At 48.2% G+C, this 23,387-nt stretch overlaps 1 protein-coding gene across 2 annotated transcripts; it reads left to right on the forward strand.

Annotated features, from left to right (window-relative positions):
- Positions 1-6,035: 6,035 nt before the first annotated feature.
- si:dkey-127k13.1 (PWWP domain-containing DNA repair factor 3B) lies at positions 6,036-19,607 on the forward strand. 2 transcript variants are annotated; one of them, XM_060927183.1, is made up of 13 exons: positions 6,036-6,219; positions 8,934-9,617; positions 9,765-9,966; positions 10,284-10,427; positions 15,710-15,780; positions 15,892-15,977; positions 16,168-16,228; positions 16,309-16,384; positions 16,582-16,632; positions 17,914-18,155; positions 18,304-18,516; positions 19,253-19,341; positions 19,449-19,607. In XM_060927183.1, exons 2-13 carry the CDS (start codon positions 8,970-8,972, stop codon positions 19,516-19,518), a joined length of 1,953 nt encoding a protein of 650 aa, XP_060783166.1. In that variant the 5' UTR covers positions 6,036-6,219; positions 8,934-8,969; the 3' UTR covers positions 19,519-19,607. The 2 variants fall into 2 exon arrangements, with proteins under 2 accessions (XP_060783166.1, XP_060783176.1); XM_060927193.1 differs by having other exon boundaries at positions 10,287-10,427.
- Positions 19,608-23,387: the final 3,780 nt, after the last annotated feature.

The following is a 23,387-nucleotide window of genomic DNA, read 5'->3' on the forward strand; positions in this document are numbered from 1 at the left end:
GTGTGTCGTGAGCAGTGATGGGAATAACGGCGTTAGAAATAACGGCGTTACTAACGGCGTTACTTTTTTTTAGTAACGAGTAATCTAACTAATTACTTTTTACATCGTTATAACGCCGTTCCCGTTACTTACAATAAAATACTATGCGTTACTTTATTAAAGCTGTTCTCATCTGGCACGCTGCTCGTTCAGCCTTTCTTTACTCTGCTTTCGTGTGGGGCGGGGAGATGCAAGACAACGGCACAGTAAGCCAATCAGAGTAGATTTGGACAACAGATGTAGGTAGGCCACGCCTACTGCACTACTGCGCGCTCTTTCAATCGGAAGACCCAGCGATGGCGAGCGGTCAGCCCAGCACTGCGCTTTCACACTGGAAATACAGCCATTACTTTTCATTACTTGAAATAAAAGGCAAGAGTGTTTACGTGCAATGCACATTATGTCGAGAAACAAAGCGTTTGTCCTCGTCAGTGGCCAGTAATTAGTAACATAATTTTAATAACTACAAAAATATATTACATTTGATAGATGTCTTATCTCACATTGTTCCACAAACATATTAATATAGTGTAGATAACGTTACTAATTGGTTCTGTTAAGTGTCCATTTCAGTCATTAAACACATTTAACATTCACTTTTATTATGATTACACTAATTGAATTAGATTTTTTTTGAGGGGGAACAAAATCTCATCTCATCTCATCTCATTATCTCTAGCCGCTTTATCCTTCTACAGGGGCTCCAGCTTGCCTGCGACCCTGTAGAAGGATAAAGCGGCTAGAGATAATGAGATGAGATGAGGGGGAACAAAATGTAACGGAATAATTACTTTCCCTGGTAATTAGTTACTTTTATGACAAAGTAACTCCGTTACTAACTCAGTTACTTTTTGGGAAAAGTAACTAGTAACTATAACTAATTACTTTTTGAAAGTAACGTGCCCAACACTGGTCGTGAGGCCTGTGTATGTCCACGTGGCCTGAACAAAGAGTTAGCCTGTGTGTGGCCTAAGCAAAAGTTAGCCTAGCTTGCTAACCAGACAAAGGAATTAGCCGTGTGTTTAGCTAAGGTGTGTTATGAGGCCTGTGGCCACGTGTCTCTAAGTAACAAAGGACTAGCCAGTAGCTAATCCACTAGCTCATAACACTACTAAATCCACTGAAATCTTGATGAGGTCAAAATGTGTGTAAGAATGAAATTAAGAGTGTTAGGAAGGAATAGAAGAAAGAGAGCATGCAAAGCCTATCTATTAAACAATTGAGAGATTAAAACAAAATAGAACAATCATCAATTCAACACGCTGCGTGTCTACAGTGTAAACAATTAAACCGTTCCTGAGTTTAAATTCACACTACTTCAATAAAAGCTAATTCCTAAGACTAGGTTTTGCCCAAATGCCAATCTTACTTCAGTATCTCATCTCTACGCAAGATTATGAGAAGATGTTCGGAGACTTTTGGAGTTTCACCATTGTGGAGCACGTGAGTCTCGTCCGTGGAAAGCAGAGGATTTCTTGGTCCGACGCGTGGTCGCTCGTGGTGAAAAGAGAGTCTCTGATCAGAATAATGTGCACAGCGCTTTAATTAGAAGGATCCGGTTGTTTCTAACATTAATTAACTGCTTGGGCTGCAGTCCGTACGTATGTATAATGAATAAACAAACAAAACCGCCTGTAACTCAAGCTGAGTTTAAAATCGCGCGATTCTAGGATCTACCGTGGCCAAAGGTGAAAGAAAAGCGCAAAACTCTGATTCTTGAGGAAAAGAAAAGCCGTCTTTATCAGTGGAGCAAATCTCTTTGTGTCCAGACAGCTTGAAATCCAGACGAGAGAGAGAGACGGAAGCGTTGTTCCGTTACTTATGCCTTCCTGGAGGATGTGACGTAGGAAATCCCGCCCACGCGTGACGTAGGTCAACGCGGAAGTTGGCTGATGGGAAATGTAGTTTCTTAAAGGGACTGTACCTACACTAGGCTGAGAAGAGTTTAGAGCTGCTCACTCATTGGTTAGGACTTCATTGCCAGGACAGAAGGCCATGGCAGTGTATGTTTATGTCAGAAGTGACAGATGAATTAACCAATCAGATTTTGATTTATAGTTGGCGGAACCATAAATTTATCGCCCTCGGCCTTCTCAAAGGCCAACGAGAGTTTAACTGCGAGTTGGCGCCTTCAGCGCAGCAGTGACGTCACCTTCCAGCCAGTGTAGCGTTCATCAGTAGTGTTGGTGAATGCTAATAAAGCAGTCAGTGCTATCGAGAGCAAGTAGCACAGGCTAACGACCGAGAAACTAAGATTTCTGTCTCCAGACTCTTCTTCCACGCTGCACGCTCACCACAGTATTTTTCACTCAGACTTAAGGATTCATTTCCCTGTGGAATTTACTGATTTACTTTTAAAATCAACATCGACAGCTACACACAACGGGGCGACCTGGCAGCCAACGCTAATCCCTTACAAAATCCTTTACCCTAGCACTGGATTAGCCTTGTCTTTCTCTTTCCCAGTGAACAAAGAAATGCTTCTGTGCATGTGTGGCAGAAAAGTTTCTCATTGGATATTTACATTGGCTCTGACGTGTGACGTCATGTTGTCTTGACAACCAAGCAATATCGTAAACCATATCCAGCGCTCATTCTCCATTGGGTAGAGTGATGTAATGCATGTAGGATAAGCGATATGATAAGAATATTGCATGCGATCAAATCAAATGAATGAAACCTGCTAGAAAGGAATAGAACACGTTTTTATTCCATGGGAAAAGTGTCCTGGATGGATAATAGTGTATATTATTGATATTATAGATATTTAGATTATAGATCGATATTGTATGTCATATAGGATCTGCTTTGAGTCCTTTCTTGTCTGCCATAGTGATGACAGACGAAGTGAGGCAAGAGTCGCCATGGAACACGATGCTTGCGGATGATATTGTGATATGTGGTGAAAGTAGAAAGGAGGTTGAGTTGGGTTTGGAGAGATGGCATTGGAACGAAGAGGAATGAAGGTGAGCAGGAGCAAAACAGAATACATGTGCATCAATGAGAATGGGGATGAAAGATGCAAGGAGCAGATGTAAAGAAACTGCAGGAAAATGGGGGCTGCGATAGTGAGGTGAGAAAGAGAGTGCAGGCAGGGTGGACAAGGATTTCAGGAGTCATTTGTGATCTCAGCAAAAGTGAAAGGTAAGATGTGAGACCAGCTGTGGAGACCGTACCCTTAATGAAGAGACAGGAGGCAGAGTTGGAGGTGGCGGAGTTGATTTGCGATGGGAGGTTGGACAAGATAAGGAACGAGCGACAGCATGGGAATTAAAGGATATGGGACATGGATTTTTTTCTGGGCATAATTATGTATAAAGGACATAAGAAATGCCATCTAAATCACTGCAGGGCGTCAAAAATGTGAAAATCATCACATTATTCAAGCTTTTTTATACATCAGCGTAAAACAAGGATTCGTTAATGAGCTAGGTGGTCACGTGACCCGTGACGTCACAAAAACTTTCCAAGGAGCCAACGCTTGGGAATCTAATGTAAACAGGTTACCGAAATGGACACCATCGACAGTGACATTCCCGATGTTTCACAGAGATGTGAAGTTAGACCCTATCAATTCGAACCGATAGCTGGAAATTCACATGAACATGGATCTTGTCTTTACTCTGACGGGTCAGATGATTCTGAGAGTGAGAGTTCATTCAGTCCCCATGAAACTGAAAGCGGTCGGCTCCATAACACTTCCTGGTAAGTTAAAAACAATTCTGCTCAAAGGCTAATGATCTGTTGAAAGAAGTATTATTTTTGTATCATACATTGAAAGTTCATCATAGATCTAGCTAAAGTCCGTTGCAAGCTAGTTTTTTTTTTGCTGATATTTTTCGAGATTGATTGAGATACAATGCTTCCAGAGTCCGAGATGAAAACATTCAAAATGGCGAAACGAGTCAGAATTATGATAATCAATAATTGATACACCCAAAATTATAATACTAATCCTTACCTTGGCTTTCAGTCGCTTAGCGAATGCACCTCGGCATTTTTCCGCATGAGGCCCATGGTAAAACCACACTTCCAGGAGGGGCTGCCGTCTGCCTCCCAAGCCGGCCGAGAGCGCTCCTCGTCGGGCACGGCCAGGCGGGCGAATGCCCTGGTCCGTCTGCCCTGTCTAAAAAATAATGGTACAACTCCGAGTGAAGGTAAATTTGGCTTGGCAATTAATATCGCTCAGTACCTGAGTATTAAAGTTGAAAGAATCCTCAGTGAAATGGTCCGAACACAGTTTGTGGGAAACAGTAGGTGCAAAGTTTTTTCTACGGCAGTAGTGAGCCCACACTTTCCTCAGCTTCGGGTCCTTGGGGAATGCAAAAAACCTTACTCCAGGGCATTTCCCATTGGAATTATTGCAACCATAAGCAGCACAATACACCATGATGTCCAATGTACGTTAAAGACTATAAAAACAATTTTCTTGTCATCCACTTCTCCATTCATCTACCCGCTTGTGCTGTGCCTGAAAGTTTTTGTGACGTATGATCACGTGACAGCGGCTCTTCCGGTTGTAGAAAATGCATATCGGAAGTCGAGCAGAAATGCCATATAATCATCACGAATATAACGATTTTGCTGAATTTAATAGATGATTTTGTATTTGTTGATGCAATTAATTCATATTTTTAATGGAGAGAAGCTGATATAGCGTGCATTTATGTTTCATGTCCCATATCCTTTAAGCTAATGGCCCTTTTCCACTACCCTTTTTCAGCTCACTTCAGCTCACTTCAGCCCGACACGGCTCGCGTTTCGACTACCAAAAACCAGCACGACTCAGCTCGCTTCAGCCCTGCTTAGCCCCTAAAACTCGCACCGTTTTGGAGTGGGGCTGAAGCGAGCCAAACCGAGCTGAGTGAGGCTGGGGGCTTGAGCAGACACTCCCCTGTGCACTGATTGGTGAGGAGGAGTGTCCTCACATGCCCACACACGCCCCGCGAGCACGCTGGGATCTGTAAACACCGTAAACCCGGAAGAAGGAGAATTACGAATTACGAGAATTATGAAGCCTTATGCGCCTCGCCTCATCTATACGCTCTTGCCAGGATCTGTTGGCGTTGTCGGTGACAACAAGCCACAGCACCAAGACCAGCAACACTAACAACTCCATGTCCTCCATGTTTATTGTTTACTATCCGGGTAGTGAGACTACCGCTTAAAAGCTCACTGATGTCACTGTTTGCGCTGCTTAACGACATCACCTGACGTCCACCCACTTTCGCTAACTCCACCCAATGTGTCCACCCACTTCCAGCCAGCACGGTTCAGCGCGATTGTAGTCGAAATGCAACTCCAACAGCCCCACTCGGCTTGACTCAGCACCGCACGGCTCAGCCGCGTTTGTAGTGGAAAAGTGGCATTAGAGAGATGAGACTGGGGCGGCACGGTGGTGTAGTGGTTAGCGCTGTCGCCCCACAGCAAGAAGGTCCGGGTTCGAGCCCCGGGGCCGGCGAGGGCCTTTCTGTGCGGAGTTTGCATGTTCTCCCCGTGTCCGCGTGGGTTTCCTCCGGGTGCTCCGGTTTCCCCCACAGTCCAAAGACATGCAGGTTAGGTTAACTGGTGACTCTAAATTGAGCGTAGGTGTGAATGTGAGTGTGAATGGTTGTCTGTGTCTATGTGTCAGCCCTGTGATGACCTGGCGACTTGTCCAGGGTGAACCCCGCCTTTCGCCCGTAGTCAGCTGGGATAGGCTCCAGCGACCCTGTAGAACAGGATAAAGCGGCTACAGATAATGAGATGAGATGTGTGTAATATTTATTGTAGATTGCATATTATTATATTGTGTAATGTCTTTTTTCTTATATTACATATATTCACACACAAATTTTTTTTCTTCTTCTGTATGGCTAGAGACACACTTCCGCGTGTGTGTGAACAGACTGGGCCGGTTCGGGTTCTGATGCGGTTTAGCTAAAGCGAAGCGAGCCATGCTAGGTATTTTTAATCAGGCAGCGCGCGCGGCTACTGAAGGGGTCCTTCAGTACTGAAACCACACCGGAAGTGTGAGCGTGAATGCACAGAGAGGCAGACAGACAGAGAGAAAATGAAAATATAAACACAGACACGGACAGTGTGGATGTGTTTAGTTAATTAATGAAGTTGTAGTGGGATTATCTGAGGTTTGATGTCGCTGCTGTGGGAAGTGAATCAGTTTCACAGCTCAACTTCAAGGTTCGTCAACTCTGGCTTTCTAATTCTCATGTGATTTAAAATAATAATAATAATAATAACTCCAGCTTTGTGATCACAAGTGGAATAATAACTGTAAATCATGTGTGAAAGTTTCTCGCTTTGCAGCTTGGGAGTTTTATTATTATTATTAGAGCTTACTGGTTGTTTGTGCCGGTTTTTAACATTTATTACGTGCTAAAATCCACACTGCGCTTCACACCCATCTCTTATCTTTAGCTGAGCGTGTTTTTCAGCAGCATCACGTAAAATCAACACAGCTACTGACCACAGGCCACGCCCATTTAATCAGACCAACAGACATGCCACGCCCACATTTCGATTTGTTCCCATGGCCGGTTGTGGATGGTTAAAGCTGCAGTATGGATGTGGCTTCTTTCTTCATTTCACTTAGTTTGTTTTCCTGACCCTGAAATAAGCTCCTCCTCCTCCAGGCAGAACACAGCTCCGCCTTCTTCTTCTGGCCGCTCCCGATTAAGGCCAATTTATGCTGACGACGCAGTCCTCGCAGATGGCGTCTGCGCAGCCCTCCCCTTCGCAGACGCTCTGCGCACACCTCCCAAAAATTGTGACCACCACAGAAGCCTTGCAGACTAGTCTGGCTAACACGACTGCAAAGCTCTCCGAGCATTTGGTCTGGCCAAGATATTAAGCCCAACCGTTTCCCAGAGCCCGTGGTTGACCCGCCTCCCTGAAATGCCTCAGTTTGCTACTGGTCGAAGCCAGAAAAGGCTGTGACGAAGTTTAAACCAATCACATCACTCTTTCCTCTGACGTACGCGACGCGACGGGGCTAACTGGTAGATTAAACTCTTACCGAAGCCGGTCGGGAGCAAGGCGAAAACGTCCTTCCTTTCAATAAACACCTCCAGGGCTGCTCTTTGCTCCGTGTTCAATGAGAACTTGCTCCATGTTCGTAATGTTTCTAGTGAATGAAGCGCTTCCGGCGTAGATTCTGTAAACAATCTATGGCTTCCGGTCGCAGTTCTACTACGTCACTGCCTTGAACACGCCTCTACCCAGGGCCATTGGAGATGCTCAAAGTTGATTGGTTCCCAATTTTTCGGGAGCTTGGAAATGCTGTAGATAGCTTGCCTGGCCAGACTAAGCTCGGAACAGGCCCTCGTGTTGTGTCACACTTAGGATGGGCGGGCCCAGGCTACTTGCAGACAGCATCGCAGACAAGAGGGCTCTGATTGGTCCACTCTACATCCGCTTTCCTACTTTCCCGGTTTGTTTTGTTTTCACGACCGCCATTTTTAAAAACACGAGTGAAGATGGAGCAGCACGAAGAGCGGTTGATCGAGGAAGTGAGGAAGTACGTACATCTATACGACTCCAGTTCTAGTCATTATAAGTAACCGGAGGATAAACACTCCACTAACCACACCCACCAACTACTCCTAGCGATTTTGCGAGTTTGCGCCCCCTTGCGTTGTGGCGGTGAATAACATCGCGCACGCCTATTACTCCCCGCTCAACGATAAATTACAACTGTCTGCGAAAAGCTATCTGCGAAAGCCTTGTCGCAAGAGCATGCAGAGGCCCTTAGGGGTCGCCACAGCGGATCTTTTGTCTCCACTGCTCCCCGTCTTCCTCATCCTTCTCTACCACTTTCATGTATCTCATCGTTTTCGTTTGCCTGGCAGCTCCATCCTCAACATTCTCCTTCCAACATACCGTACCATCTCAGTCTCATCTCTCTTAAGGGGTGTTCACACGGCACATATTTGCATCGATGCTGCACCGATGTATTTTGTTGCGATGTATCTTAAATTTTGTGGAGCGTTCACACGTCACAACCCTGCTTACTAGAGAGAAGCGTGTTAGCACCGGTGCAGCCCCACTTGCGTTCACACGGCAGTTTTTGCAACCGTGCAATACGATAGTAATAATGCGGAAATGAAATATGCGCATGTGTGGAAATGTACTTCCTTTTCCTGGTTGTCATGGCATCACCAAGCGCCGGGAAAACAACGTGGATGAATGAAGACACCAGTGTTGCCAGATACTGCTGATGTTTTCCAGCCCAAAACATGTTCAAATCCGCCAAAATGCACTTAAAACCGCCCAATCTGGCAACACTGGAAGACACGCAGTTCTGTTGTTTTTGATATTCGCCATTTTGGAAGCACAAAATACCAGGATGCAAATTATGCAATGCCTGTATGTAATCAACTCTCGTCACGCGTAGCGAGTCTACCCCTGTAGCGTTCAGATGTCCCATTTTATATCGGTGCTGCCCCGCAAACTAGCATTTACTCCGGAGTAAATTTCTTAAACCACCTCCCGAGCAGGGTTAGATTTGCACCGGTTTAAGCAGCTTTCAGGGGCTACACCGGTATAACTTTGTACCGTGTGAACGCTCTACCGGAGCAGCCCCGGTGCTACACCGGAGTAAACGTTGCTGTGTGAACACCCCTTTAGCTTTATTCCCAAGCTCTCCACATGTGCCGTCCCTCTGATGAACACAGCTCCGCCTATTTTATCTAAAAGTAAAATCGTGATCCAGGTATAGCTGGAATGCAAAGCGTGTGGTCAGACGGAGAAGGAGTGGAGCTTGTGCAGTGTGGCCTGCAGACAGCAGGAAGTGTTCCACAGCGCAACTTTTAAAGTACAAATATTAAAAAAAATACAGGTCAGCACGGTGCTTACACTCTCTCTTTTTTTTGCTTGTTTGTTTCTGCATTAAACAGAACAATGTTCCTGGAAAAAAGTCAAGACGTTTCAACATGAGGTCCTCGGGAAAAAACTGCTGTAACGCACGCCACCGAAAACCCCCGAAACCGCATGCTCACATTTCACCTGAGACAAACTCGGATCCCTCCTGCAAACCTCGCGCTGTCCGTTCTACAGGAGCTGAGAAGAAAACCAGAAGAAAAGCGGTGAAAGCTGTCGCACAGCATCCTGACACCATACCCTTGCCTGTCTCACCCCTCTCACCTGTCTCACACACACCTCAAACAGCAGTGACAAATGGACACTCGCCTCAGAACACCTCAACACGTTCTCTGAAAAATGCTCCAAAAGGAAGGAAGAAGAAGACTGAAAAGAAAGAGAGATCAGATTTCACCCCTGATGAGAGATCAGATCATGATCCTGATCCGACTTGGACTGAGCAGCGAACAGCCAGAATAACACCATCGTCACGCGCTCAGGGATCAAAAAGAGCTGCTAAAGAAACCTCAACATACACTACTCTATCATGTCCGAGTTCTTGGCAGGACACGCCCGTCTCCTCGCCCACTTCTGATTCAGGTGAGAGAACATTGAAGCGAGGGCGAGGGCGCCCACCCGGTCCCCGACCCGGTCCCCGCCTCAGCTCCGCTCCACAGTGCAGCAGGACTCCGCCGAGTGAGCTGCAGACCAGCCCTGTGACGGTATCAGTTCATTTACACTCTTACAGTTCCTGTTATGATCATTAATAATTCATTCCTCCTGCGAGCTGATTGGCTGAAATGCTCTCCGCTTTATCATCCACTTTTTTTTTTTAAATGGTTAATAATTTTTTTTTTTCTCCCAAACAGAAAACATTGCCAAAATGGAGACTCCGACTTCAGAACTCTGAAACTCAGCAGAGGAAGAGGACACGGAAAAGGGTGGAGCAGGAAGTGTGTGACACACCGCCATTTAAGTGTCAAAGAAAGAAGAGATCAAAGGCGAAGCTTCCCCAGGACCAGCGAATCAGAACGCGCTTTGTGCTGCAGGATTCTGAGCACCATGAGCCAGGTATTGATGAAGTGTTTTCTTGTACAGAAATCAGTCAGCGTGTACAGTTGAGTTTTATTAGTGTGACACGCTGTACTTTTTATCCGTTTATAGTTATGTGTAATGTTGTGGAATGTTTGTGAAAGCAGCGAAAACGATTATTCCCTTAAAGTTACAGCTTTAGCTCTGACTGTTACACGGTGCTGATACTGGAGACTCCTTCCAGACATGTTCCATACATTTCAGAAAACATCACCATATCAGCGATCACATGTTCGATGTGTGACACAGTGCTCGGTGTGATGAATATTATGGGATGTGGTGTAACTGTGTTCCAGAAGAGATGCTCTCCACCTCAGATCTGTCCATCGAGCTGAGTCTACAGGAGGATAGGCTATCTCACACACACTCACTGTCCCTGGAGGAGGAGGACGAGGAGGAGGATGAAGAGCTGCCGAGTTTCTTTCAGCAGATCAGACAAAGTGAGCCACGCACTACACGCACAAACACTGCGAATATACCCACACTGCACACATACAATACACGCACTGCACGCTACACGCGCTGCACACGCGCACTGCACGCTACGCGCGCTGCACACACACTGCGCAATGCACACACTGCACACTGCGCACTGCACATGCTGTATACACCCACTGCGCACCGCACACGCTGTATACACCCACTGCGCACCGCACACGCTGTATACACCCACTGCGCACCACACACGCTGTATACACACACTGCGCACCGCACACGCTGTATACACCCACTGCGCACCGCACACACTGCGCACTGCACACACGGCGCACTGCACATGCTGTATACACACACTGCGCACCGCACACACTGCGCACTGCACATGCTGTATACACACACGGCGCACCGCACACACGGCGCACTGCACATGCTGTATACACACACGGCGCACTGCACACACGGCGCACTGCACATGCTGTATACACACACGGCGCACTGCACACACGGCGCACTGCACATGCTGTATACACACACGGCGCACTGCACATGCTGTATACACACACGGCGCACTGCACATGCTGTATACACACACGGCGCACTGCACATGCTGTATACACACACGGCGCACTGCACATGCTGTATACACACACGGCGCACTGCACATGCTGTATACACACACGGCGCACTGCACATGCTGTATACACACACGGCGCACTGCACATGCTGTATACACACACGGCGCACTGCACATGCTGTATACACACACGGCGCACTGCACATGCTGTATACACACACGGCGCACTGCACATGCTGTATACACACACGGCGCACTGCACATGCTGTATACACACACGGCGCACTGCACATGCTGTATACACACACCGCACACTGCACATGCTGTATACACACACGGCGCACCGCACACACGGCGCACTGCACATGCTGTATACACACACGGCGCACTGCACATGCTGTATACACCCACTGCGCACTGCACATGCTGTATACACACTGCACACACCGCACACTGCACATGCTGTATACACCCACTGCGCACTGCACATGCTGTATACACCCACTGCGCACTGCACATGCTGTATACACCCACTGCGCACTGCACATACTGTATACACCCACTGCGCACTGCACATGCTGTATACACCCACTGCGCACTGCACATGCTGTATACACACACTGCGCACTGCACATGCTGTATACACACACTGCGCACTGCACATGCTGTATACACCCACTGCGCACTGCACATGCTGTATACACACACTGCGCACTGCACATGCTGTATACACACACTGCGCACTGCACATGCTGTATACACACACTGCGCACTGCACATGCTGTATACACACACTGCGCACTGCACATGCTGTATACACACTGCACACTGCACATGCTGTATACACCCACTGCGCACTGCACATGCTGTATACACACACTGCGCACTGCACATGCTGTATACACACACTGCGCACTGCACATGCTGTATACACACACGGCGCACTGCACATGCTGTATACACACACGGCGCACTGCACATGCTGTATACACACTGCGCACTGCACATGCTGTATACACACTGCACACACCGCACACTGCACATGCTGTATACACACACGGCGCACCGCACACACGGCGCACTGCACATGCTGTATACACACACGGCGCACTGCACATGCTGTATACACCCACCGCGCACTGCACATGCTGTATACACCCACCGCGCACTGCACATGCTGTATACACCCACTGCGCACTGCACATGCTGTATACACCCACTGCGCACTGCACATGCTGTATACACCCACTGCGCACTGCACATGCTGTATACACACACTGCGCACTGCACATGCTGTATACACACACTGCGCACTGCACATGCTGTATACACACACTGCGCACTGCACATGCTGTATACACACACTGCACACTGCACATGCTGTATACACACACTGCACACTGCACATGCTGTATACACACACTGCACACTGCACATGCTGTATACACACACGGCGCACCGCACACACTGCGCACTGCACATGCTGTATACACACACTGCGCACTGCACATGCTGTATACACACTGCGCACTGCACATGCTGTATACACACTGCGCACTGCACATGCTGTATACACACACGGCGCACTGCACATGCTGTATACACACACTGCGCACTGCACATGCTGTATACACACACTGCGCACTGCACATGCTGTATACACACTGCGCACTGCACATGCTGTATACACACTGCACACACCGCACACTGCACATGCTGTATACACACACTGCGCACTGCACACACTGCACATGCTGTATACACACACGGCGCACTGCACATGCTGTATACACCCACTGCACACTGCACATGCTGTATACACACACGGCGCACTGCACATGCTGCATACACACACTGCGCACTGCACATGCTGCATACACACACCGCGCACTGCACATGCTGTATACACCCACTGCACACTGCACATGCTGTATACACACACGGCGCACTGCACATGCTGCATACACACACTGCGCACTGCACATGCTGTATACACCCACTGCGCACTGCACATGCTGTATACACCCACTGCGCACTGCACATGCTGTATACACCCACTGCACACTGCACATGCTGTATACACCCACTGCACACTGCACATGCTGTATACACCCACTGCGCACTGCACATGCTGTATACACACACGGCGCACTGCACATGCTGTATACACCCACTGCGCACTGCACATGCTGTATACACCCACTGCGCACTGCACATGCTGTATACACCCACTGCGCACTGCACATGCTGTATACACACACCGCGCACTGCACATGCTGTATACACCCACTGCGCACTGCACATGCTGCATACACCCACTGCGCACTGCACATGCTGTATACACCCACTGCACACTGCACATGCTGTATACACACACCGCGCACTGCACATGCTGTATACACCCACCGCGCACTGCACATGCTGTATACACCCACTGCGCACTGCACATGCTGTATACACCCACTGCGCACTGCACATGCTGTATACACCCACTGCGCACTGCACATGCTGTATACACCCACTGCGCACTGCACATGCTGTATACACCCACTGCGCACTGCACATGCTGTATACACCCACTGCGCACTGCACATGCTGTATACACACACTGCGCACTGCACATGCTGTATACACACACCGCGCACTGCACATGCTGTATACACACACTGCGCACTGCACATGCTGTATACACCCACTGCGCACTGCACATGCTGTATACACCCACTGCACACTGCACATGCTGTATACACACACCGCGCACTGCACATGCTGTATACACCCACTGCGCACTGCACATGCTGTATACACACACGGCGCACTGCACATGCTGTATACACCCACTGCGCACTGCACATGCTGTATACACCCACTGCACACTGCACATGCTGTATACACCCACTGCACACTGCACATGCTGTATACACACACCGCGCACTGCACATGCTGTATACACCCACTGCGCACTGCACATGCTGTATACACACACGGCGCACTGCACATGCTGTATACACCCACTGCGCACTGCACATGCTGTATACACCCACTGCGCACTGCACATGCTGTATACACCCACTGCACACTGCACATGCTGTATACACACACCGCGCACTGCACATGCTGTATACACCCACTGCGCACTGCACATGCTGTATACACACACGGCGCACTGCACATGCTGTATACACCCACTGCGCACTGCACATGCTGTATACACCCACTGCACACTGCACATGCTGTATACACCCACCGCACACTGCACATGCTGTATACACACACCGCGCACTGCACATGCTGTATACACCCACTGCGCACTGCACATGCTGTATACACACACGGCGCACTGCACATGCTGTATACACCCACTGCGCACTGCACATGCTGTATACACCCACTGCGCACTGCACATGCTGTATACACCCACTGCGCACTGCACATGCTGTATACACACACGGCGCACTGCACATGCTGTATACACCCACTGCGCACTGCACATGCTGTATACACCCACTGCGCACTGCACATGCTGTATACACCCACTGCGCACTGCACATGCTGTATACACCCACGGCGCACTGCACATGCTGTATACACCCACTGCGCACTGCACATGCTGTATACACCCACTGCGCACTGCACATGCTGTATACACCCACGGCGCACTGCACATGCTGTATACACCCACGGCGCACTGCACATGCTGTATACACCCACTGCGCACTGCACATGCTGTATACACCCACTGCGCACTGCACATGCTGTATACACCCACTGCGCACTGCACATGCTGTATACACCCACTGCGCACTGCACATGCTGTATACACCCACTGCGCACTGCACATGCTGTATACACACACGGCGCACTGCACATGCTGTATACACCCACGGCGCACTGCACATGCTGTATACACCCACTGCGCACTGCACATGCTGTATACACCCACTGCGCACTGCACATGCTGTATACACCCACTGCGCACTGCACATGCTGTATACACACACCGCGCACTGCACATGCTGTATACACCCACTGCGCACTGCACATGCTGTATACACCCACTGCACACTGCACATGCTGTATACACACACCGCGCACTGCACATGCTGTATACACCCACTGCGCACTGCACATGCTGTATACACACACGGCGCACTGCACATGCTGTATACACACTGCGCACTGCACATGCTGTATACACACTGCACACACCGCACACTGCACATGCTGTATACACACACTGCGCACTGCACACACTGCACATGCTGTATACACACACGGCGCACTGCACATGCTGTATACACACTGCGCACTGCACACACCGCACACTGCACATGCTGTATACACACACTGCGCAACACACACAACGTGCACTGCACATGCTGTATACACACACACTGCGTACTGCACACGCTGTATATACCTGCACTGCACACACTGTATACTGCACACACTGTGCACATTAATTTCACCTCTCGTGCTGTGGTGAACATCTCCTTATAGTCCAAATATTTATGGACCTGACTGTATACACTGCTGTTATTGTCATTTAACACTGAACTCAACCTGCTGTTTCCATTCTCGACCGCAGTAAGTGCCACTTACTAAAATCTGATCTCTCCTGAAGGTGTGGTGTCTCAGTCAGGCTTTAACAAGCCAGTGTTTTATCATCTCAACATACAGTCATGCTTCTGTGTGTGTGTCCTCTTTCAGAACCTTCCTCAATCAGAGAGGGGCTGTGTGTGTGGTGTAAACTGAGGAAATACCCCTTCTGGCCAGCCATGGTACTTCATCCTCATCCTCGTCATAACACTGACTAAATGTACATTTTCTGAACAAGATTATAAACACAAAAAGTAACACAAGTAGAAAATGGTGTGTGTGTGTGTTTCCAGGTTAAGAGTGTGAACCGTAAGACTAAGAAGGCTAGCATTGTGTTTATTGACCGGTTTCTCTTTGATAAGAAGAGAATATGTAAAGGGTGAGTTTGTGCTTCATTTTCAGATAAAAGAAATGTTTGGAGGTCTTTTTTACATATTACAAACATGTATGTGTCCTGTTTTGTGTTTATTAAGGGTGGAGTGTGTGTGTGTGTGTGTAATTTATATGCAAAACTATGCAGGAACTCTGTGTGTGGACTGAATAATAAAGGACAGTGTGTTTATTTCCAGTTTATCGGTGTCTCTGAGGACGTTGAAGCCGTTTGACTGTGAGGAGTCTCGCCACTTTGTGGTAAAACACCACTGCTGTTTATTATAATTAATAATAATATGTGTACAAATATATAAAGGTGTGTGTGTGTGTGTGTGTAGGACATGGCCAAAGAGAAGTATGGTGAATCAATCACATGGAGTATGAAGCTCATCTCCGATTACAGGATCCGCCTCGGTGCGTACGCTCTCTCGCTCGCTCACACACAGTAAAAACTGCTCGTTATTGTCACCATCATAAATACAGTAAAGACCTCGCACACCTGAGTGTATGAAAATGTTTCAGTTTATATACTTGCTCTTGTACTGTCTACACAATCAGCACGTGTGTGTGTGTGTGTGTGTGTGTGTGTGTGTGTGTGTGTGTGTGTGTAGGTTGTGGCTCGTTTGTTGGCTCCATCATTGAGTACATCGCTGATGATATCAGTAAGTTCTGGTCCTAATTTTCCTAATTCCTTATTATTGTTATGAATAATTCTTCTTATTTTTTTCACGCTGCTATTTCCATCAAATCCTGCGCTCTGATTGGCTGGCGAGCGGGTCCATATCCTACAATACGGACCCCGGGTACAGACCTCTGGCGACTCGCTCGTTCACAACAACAACGAACATAGTAACATTTTTTGTCAACATTTATCTTTTTTTTTTTAATAAGATTTATTTATCAGATTATCAAAAATCCTATACATTTTTTCCAGCATTTCTCAGGAGAATATCATTAATTTTACAGCATGGATAGCGATAACGACAGTGCTCACAGCGAAAGTGAGTTTTACTCCCCTGAGGAAGAAGAAATAAAAGAAAACATTTCAGGAGAAAGATAAAAACCTCTAACTGTTGCTAACGCCGAGCAAAAACATGGCTGAATCCTGAATGACTCCTATTTATATAAATAGGGGACGACATAGGCGGCAAAATGTCTCGTCTCATCTCATTATCTCTAGCCGCTTTATCCTGTTCTACAGGGTCGCAGGCGAGCTGGAGCCTATCCCAGCTGACTACGGGCGAAAGGCGGGGTTCACCCTGAACAAGTCGCCAGGTCATCACAGGGCTGACACATAGACACAGACAACCATTCACACTCACATTCACACCTACGGTCAATTTAGAGTCACCAGTTAACCTAACCTGCATGTCTTTGGACTGTGGGGGAAACCGGAGCACCCGGAGGAAACCCACGCGGACACGGGGAGAACATGCAAACTCCGCACAGAAAGGCCCTCGCCGGCCACGGGGCTCGAACCCAGGACCTTCTTGCTGTGAGGCGACAGTGCTAACCACTACACCACCGTGCCTCCCATGGCAAAATGTAGTTTTTTTTTCCTGCCATGGAAGTGCACTTGTATACCGAGGAGGAAGCCATTTGCATTACAGCCGTGAATGAGGATTCAAAATGGCGGCTCGGCTCGGTTTCCCCTTTCGGGCGCTCTCGTTTTCTGTTAGAATTTGGTAAAGAAAAGAATAAATATATTATTTACCAGCTTAAGGTCGGTCCGTATGGTGAAATACCGTGACCTCGGCCCAGAGGGCCTCGCTCAGTACTTTCAAGACCTCGGTCACGGGATTTCACCATACGGACCTCCCAGCTGGTAAATAACACATATATTTTATTCATGTATTTTATTTACATTTTTTTATTATTGTTTATTCTTATTAGTTGATTGGCTGATGGATTCCACTGTATTTCTGTAATTGTGTGTGAAATAGGTTACCCGTTGAGGAGTGAGTACTCAAAGGCTTCGTCAGATCTTCCGTGTCCCACTCAGAGTTTGATGGAGCAGCAGGACGGAGACTCTGAGCTTCAGGACCTGGAGGAACACTCTGACTTTCAGGACGTCCACATGGAGAAGAAAGTCCTCCCTGACCGCACGCAGGCCGCCAGGAACCGCGCCAACCAGAGACTGGTGGACTTCATCGTCAGGAAACGAGGAGCAGAGAACCGCTTACTGGTACAGAACACACACTTTACTCCGTTCACTGACACCCAGTCAGAGAGAGAGCGTGCATGCGTGCTGAGCTAGCTCAGGAAGAACATGGCTCCAGGTTCAGGATGTGTACTATGTGTCCTGGGTCTTCTCTGACCATGTCGTCCTGCAGGAGGTGATCAGTGGTCAGGAGGCGTCCAGGTGGCTGCAAGCTCTGTACAGCTCCAGCCGCTTGGAGGTGGAACAGTTGTACCTGGAGGACGAGGAGCAGGTGGATGAAGTGTACCGCTACCTGAAGGAGCTGTGCGAGAGAGCTGCGAAAGCTAACCCGGCACTGGAGAACTCGGACTGGATCCGCTTCATCCTGGACGTCCTCTTCCCCGAGGTGAGGTTTTATACACACACACACACACACGGCTGTGTCTCATTCGTACAGAAATGCAGCACACAGAGTTAGTGTGCCGTGTTTCAAAAGACTTGCAAAGAAAAGCTGCAGAGCAACAACACCTTCAAAAATAATGACCTTAAATGTTCCGACATTAAAATAGCATGAAGAGTAAACTGTAATAAATGAATCAGTGTTTGGTTTGATGACTCTTTGCTTTAAAAAGCCAGTAGTCTCAGGTACAGTGTGGTGAGTTTTATAAGGACATTTTACTGAGTATCTTCCAGAACCAGCCCCAGTTCTTCTGGACACTCGGACTCTCGCTCTCGCCTCCCGTCCCTGCAGCCTGCAGTTCCACAAACTTTAACTAGTCCAACTGAAAATGGTACTAATTGTGTCTGAAAAGTGTGTCTGAGCTAATCTGCTGCTTTCTTTACTCACACACACACTTTTCTGTAACGTTTAGTTTTGTTCTGAAAAACTAATGTTTGGAATCCCAAATGTTTTTCTACTGAATCAATAATGATGAAGTCATGAAATAAAAATCTATAAAGTCTGTGCTAAAAAAATAGACTTCCTAAGACTTCGACAGTACTGCAGGTGTAACTATGGCAACAACCTGTGATGAGCTTCCATCTCTGTTCACACACACACACACACACACACACACACACACACACACTTGTAGACTGATACTGAAAGGAAGGAAGAGTAAGTGTGTGTGTGTGTGTGTTAGGCTTTGATTTGTGCGATAGCTGCGGTGGATTGTCTCTCTCTGGACAAAGCAGAGGAGAAATTTCGCCAAGGACCTCGCCATAGCAACAGGTGTGTGTGAGAGATATATATCACCCCAATGAGGTATTAAACTTGCAGTAAGAATGTATCATATTTATATTGTGTGTGTGTGTGTGTGTGTGTGTGTGTGTGTGTAGAGAGCGACAGGAATTTGACTTGATGATTGAGCAGCAGATGAAGCTGAAGGCAGCAGGATGGTCCCCCTGAACACCACAGTGTTTATTGTATTATTATTATTATTATATTATTATTATTACTGAGAAATGCATTTTTAATAAAATAATCAGTCATATGACTATTTATTTGTTTATTCATGACTGCATTACAGTATGAGACACCATTTACATCCACATGTTGGGGCACTCGATAGTGAACACTACTGAAATTCACCCTGTAGCGCCCCCTACAGATTTATTATTATTATTAAAGTCAAATTTATCTGTATCGCACTTTTAACAATAAACATTGTCGCAAAGCAGCTTTACAGAATTTGAACGACTTTAAACATGAGCTAATTTTATCCCTAATCTATCCCCAATGATGTGGCAAGGAAAAACTCCCTCAGACGACATGAGGAAGAAACCTCGAGAGGAACCAGACTCAAAAGGGAACCCATCCTCATTTGGGCAACAACAGACAGCATGACTATAACATTAACAGTTTTAACATGAAGTCAGTTTCGTTGATGTTATAAACTCTTCACTGATGGAAACTTGAGTGCAAAACTGTTCATGACAACTGCAGTCCTAAAGTTAGCAAGTCAACTGTAGTCCTCAGCCATAAAAGCATTACTGTAAGAGTCCAGAGCGTCCTCCAGGTGTGACTTTCAACTGTCCTCATGGGGCCGTCCTCCACAGGAGCGATGCGATGAGACTCCAACCAGACACGGGGCACCAGGATGGATCCCACCCTTGTTTACTAATCTCTATCTCTCTCTCTCTATCTCTCTCTCCATCTCTCTCTCATTTTGAATTTCTTAACAAGTGATAGTTCCAGAAGCTTTAAGTAGTCCAGCTGAAATGGTATAAATTGTGTCAGTAGTGATTGACGTTAAAACCTTTTGTGTCTCTTTAAAGCGCTATAAAGGGACTCCTCACTTCAGCTCCTCAGAGAAAAGGGTTTATAAGCGATTAAACACTGAACATGAGTATTAAGAGGAGCCCCGCAGCACACTGAAGGGGAGAGGGGTGTGTGTGTGTGTGTGTGTTTAGGGTCTCTACACTGCACTGAAGGGGAGAGGGGTGTGTGTGTGTGTTTAGGGTCTCTACACTGCACTGAAGGGGAGAGGGGTGTGTGTGTGTGTGTTTAAGGTCTCTACACTGCACTGAAGGGGAGAGGGGTGTGTGTGTGTGTGTGTGTTTAGGGTCTCTACACTGCACTGAAGGGGAGAGGGGTGTGTGTGTGTGTGTCTCTACACTGCACTGAAGGGGAGAGGGGTGTGTGTGTGTGTGTGTGTTTAGGGTCTCTACACTGCACTGAAGGGGAGAGGGGTGTGTGTGTGTGTTTAAGGTCTCTACACTGCACTGAAGGGGAGAGGGGTGTGTGTGTGTGTTTAGGGTCTCTGCACTGAAGGGGAGAGGGGTGTGTGTGTGTGTGTTTAGGGTCTCTACACTGCACTGAAGGGGAGAGGGGTGTGTGTGTTTAGGGTCTCTACACTGCACTGAAGGGGAGAGGGGTGTGTGTGTTTAGGGTCTCTACACTGCACTGAAGGGGAGAGGGGTGTGTGTGTGTTTAGGGTCTCTACACTGCACTGAAGGGGAGAGGGGTGTGTGTGTTTAGGGTCTCTACACTGCACTGAAGGGGAGAGGGGTGTGTGTGTGTTTAGGGTCTCTGCACTGAAGGGGAGAGGGGTGTGTGTGTGTGTGTGTGTGTTTAGGGTCTCTGCACTGAAGGGGAGAGGGGTGTGTGTGTGTGTGTTCAGGGTCTCTACACTGCACTGAAGGGGAGAGGGGTGTGTGTGTGTGTTTAGGGTCTCTACACTGCACTGAAGGGGAGAGGGGTGTGTGTGTGTGTGTGTTTAGGGTCTCTACACTGCACTGAAGGGGAGAGGGGTGTGTGTGTGTTTAGGGTCTCTACACTGCACTGAAGGGGAGAGGGGTGTGTGTGTGTGTGTGTGTTTAGGGTCTCTACACTGCACTGAAGGGGAGAGGGGTGTGTGTGTGTCTCTACACTGCACTGAAGGGGAGAGGGGTGTGTGTGTGTGTTTAGGGTCTCTGCACTGAAGGGGAGAGGGGTGTGTGTGTGTGTCTCTACACTGCACTGAAGGGGAGAGGGGTGTGTGTGTGTGTTTAGGGTCTCTACACTGCACTGAAGGGGAGAGGGGTGTGTGTGTGTTTAAGGTCTCTACACTGCACTGAAGGGGAGAGGGGTGTGTGTGTGTTTAGGGTCTCTACACTGCACTGAAGGGGAGAGGGGTGTGTGTGTGTGTCTCTACACTGCACTGAAGGGGAGAGGGGTGTGTGTGTGTTTAGGGTCTCTACACTGCACTGAAGGGGAGAGGGGTGTGTGTGTGTTTAGGGTCTCTGCACTGAAGGGGAGAGGGGTGTGTGTGTGTGTGTGTTTAGGGTCTCTACACTGCACTGAAGGGGAGAGGGGTGTGTGTGTGTGTTTAGGGTCTCTACACTGCACTGAAGGGGAGAGGGGTGTGTGTGTGTGTGTGTGTTTAGGGTCTCTACACTGCACTGAAGGGGAGAGGGGTGTGTGTGTGTGTTTAGGGTCTCTACACTGCACTGAAGGGGAGAGGGGTGTGTGTGTGTGTCTCTACACTGCACTGAAGGGGAGAGGGGTGTGTGTGTGTGTGTTTAGGGTCTCTGCACTGAAGGGGAGAGGGGTGTGTGTGTGTGTGTTTAGGGTCTCTACACTGCACTGAAGGGGAGAGGGGTGTGTGTGTGTGTCTCTACACTGCACTGAAGGGGAGAGGGGTGTGTGTGTGTGTTTAGGGTCTCTGCACTGAAGGGGAGAGGGGTGTGTGTGTGTGTGTGTGTTTAGGGTCTCTACACTGCACTGAAGGGGAGAGGGGTGTGTGTGTGTGTGTGTTTAGGGTCTCTACACTGCACTGAAGGGGAGAGGGGTGTGTGTGTGTTTAAGGTCTCTACACTGCACTGAAGGGGAGAGGGGTGTGTGTGTGTTTAGGGTCTCTGCACTGAAGGGGAGAGGGGTGTGTGTGTGTGTGTGTGTTTAGGGTCTCTGCACTGAAGGGGAGAGGGGTGTGTGTGTGTTTAGGGTCTCTACACTGCACTGAAGGGGAGAGGGGTGTGTGTGTGTGTTTAGGGTCTCTACACTGCACTGAAGGGGAGAGGGGTGTGTGTGTGTGTTTAGGGTCTCTACACTGCACTGAAGGGGAGAGGGGTGTGTGTGTGTGTTTAGGGTCTCTGCACTGAAGGGGAGAGGTGTGTGTGTGTGTGTGTGTGTGTGTGTGTGTGTCTCTACACTGCACTGAAGGGGAGAGGGGTGTGTGTGTGTGTTTAGGGTCTCTACACTGCACTGAAGGGGAGAGGGGTGTGTGTGTGTGTGTGTTTAGGGTCTCTGCACTGAAGGGGAGAGGGGTGTGTGTGTGTGTGTCTCTACACTGCACTGAAGGGGAGAGGGGTGTGTGTGTGTGTTTAGGGTCTCTGCACTGAAGGGGAGAGGGGTGTGTGTGTGTGTGTCTCTACACTGCACTGAAGGGGAGAGGGGTGTGTGTGTGTGTTTAGGGTCTCTACACTGCACTGAAGGGGAGAGGGGTGTGTGTGTGTTTAGGGTCTCTACACTGCACTGAAGGGGAGAGGGGTGTGTGTGTGTTTAGGGTCTCTACACTGCACTGAAGGGGAGAGGGGTGTGTGTGTGTGTTTAGGGTCTCTACACTGCACTGAAGGGGAGAGGGGTGTGTGTGTGTGTTTAGGGTCTCTACACTGCACTGAAGGGGAGAGGGGTGTGTGTGTGTTTAGGGTCTCTACACTGCACTGAAGGGGAGAGGGGTGTGTGTGTGTGTTTAGGGTCTCTGCACTGCACTGAAGGGGAGAGGGGTGTGTGTGTGTGTGTGTTTAGGGTCTCTGCACTGAAGGGGAGAGGGGTGTGTGTGTGTGTTTAGGGTCTCT

Source organism: Neoarius graeffei, chromosome 1, assembly GCF_027579695.1.
Source record: "Neoarius graeffei isolate fNeoGra1 chromosome 1, fNeoGra1.pri, whole genome shotgun sequence".
Lineage (NCBI taxonomy): Eukaryota > Metazoa > Chordata > Actinopteri > Siluriformes > Ariidae > Neoarius > Neoarius graeffei.

Bases quoted from the DNA above. Each gene is read 5' to 3' on its own strand.
- si:dkey-127k13.1 (XM_060927183.1), top strand. From the start codon at position 8,970: ATGAGGTCCTCGGGAAAAAACTGCTGTAACGCACGCCACCGAAAACCC. The intron at 15,978-16,167 runs GTGAGTTTGTGC...GTTTATTTCCAG, and splicing joins AAGAAGAGAATATGTAAAGG to TTTATCGGTGTCTCTGAGGA. The intron at 16,633-17,913 runs GTAAGTTCTGGT...TGTGTGAAATAG, and splicing joins GTACATCGCTGATGATATCA to GTTACCCGTTGAGGAGTGAG.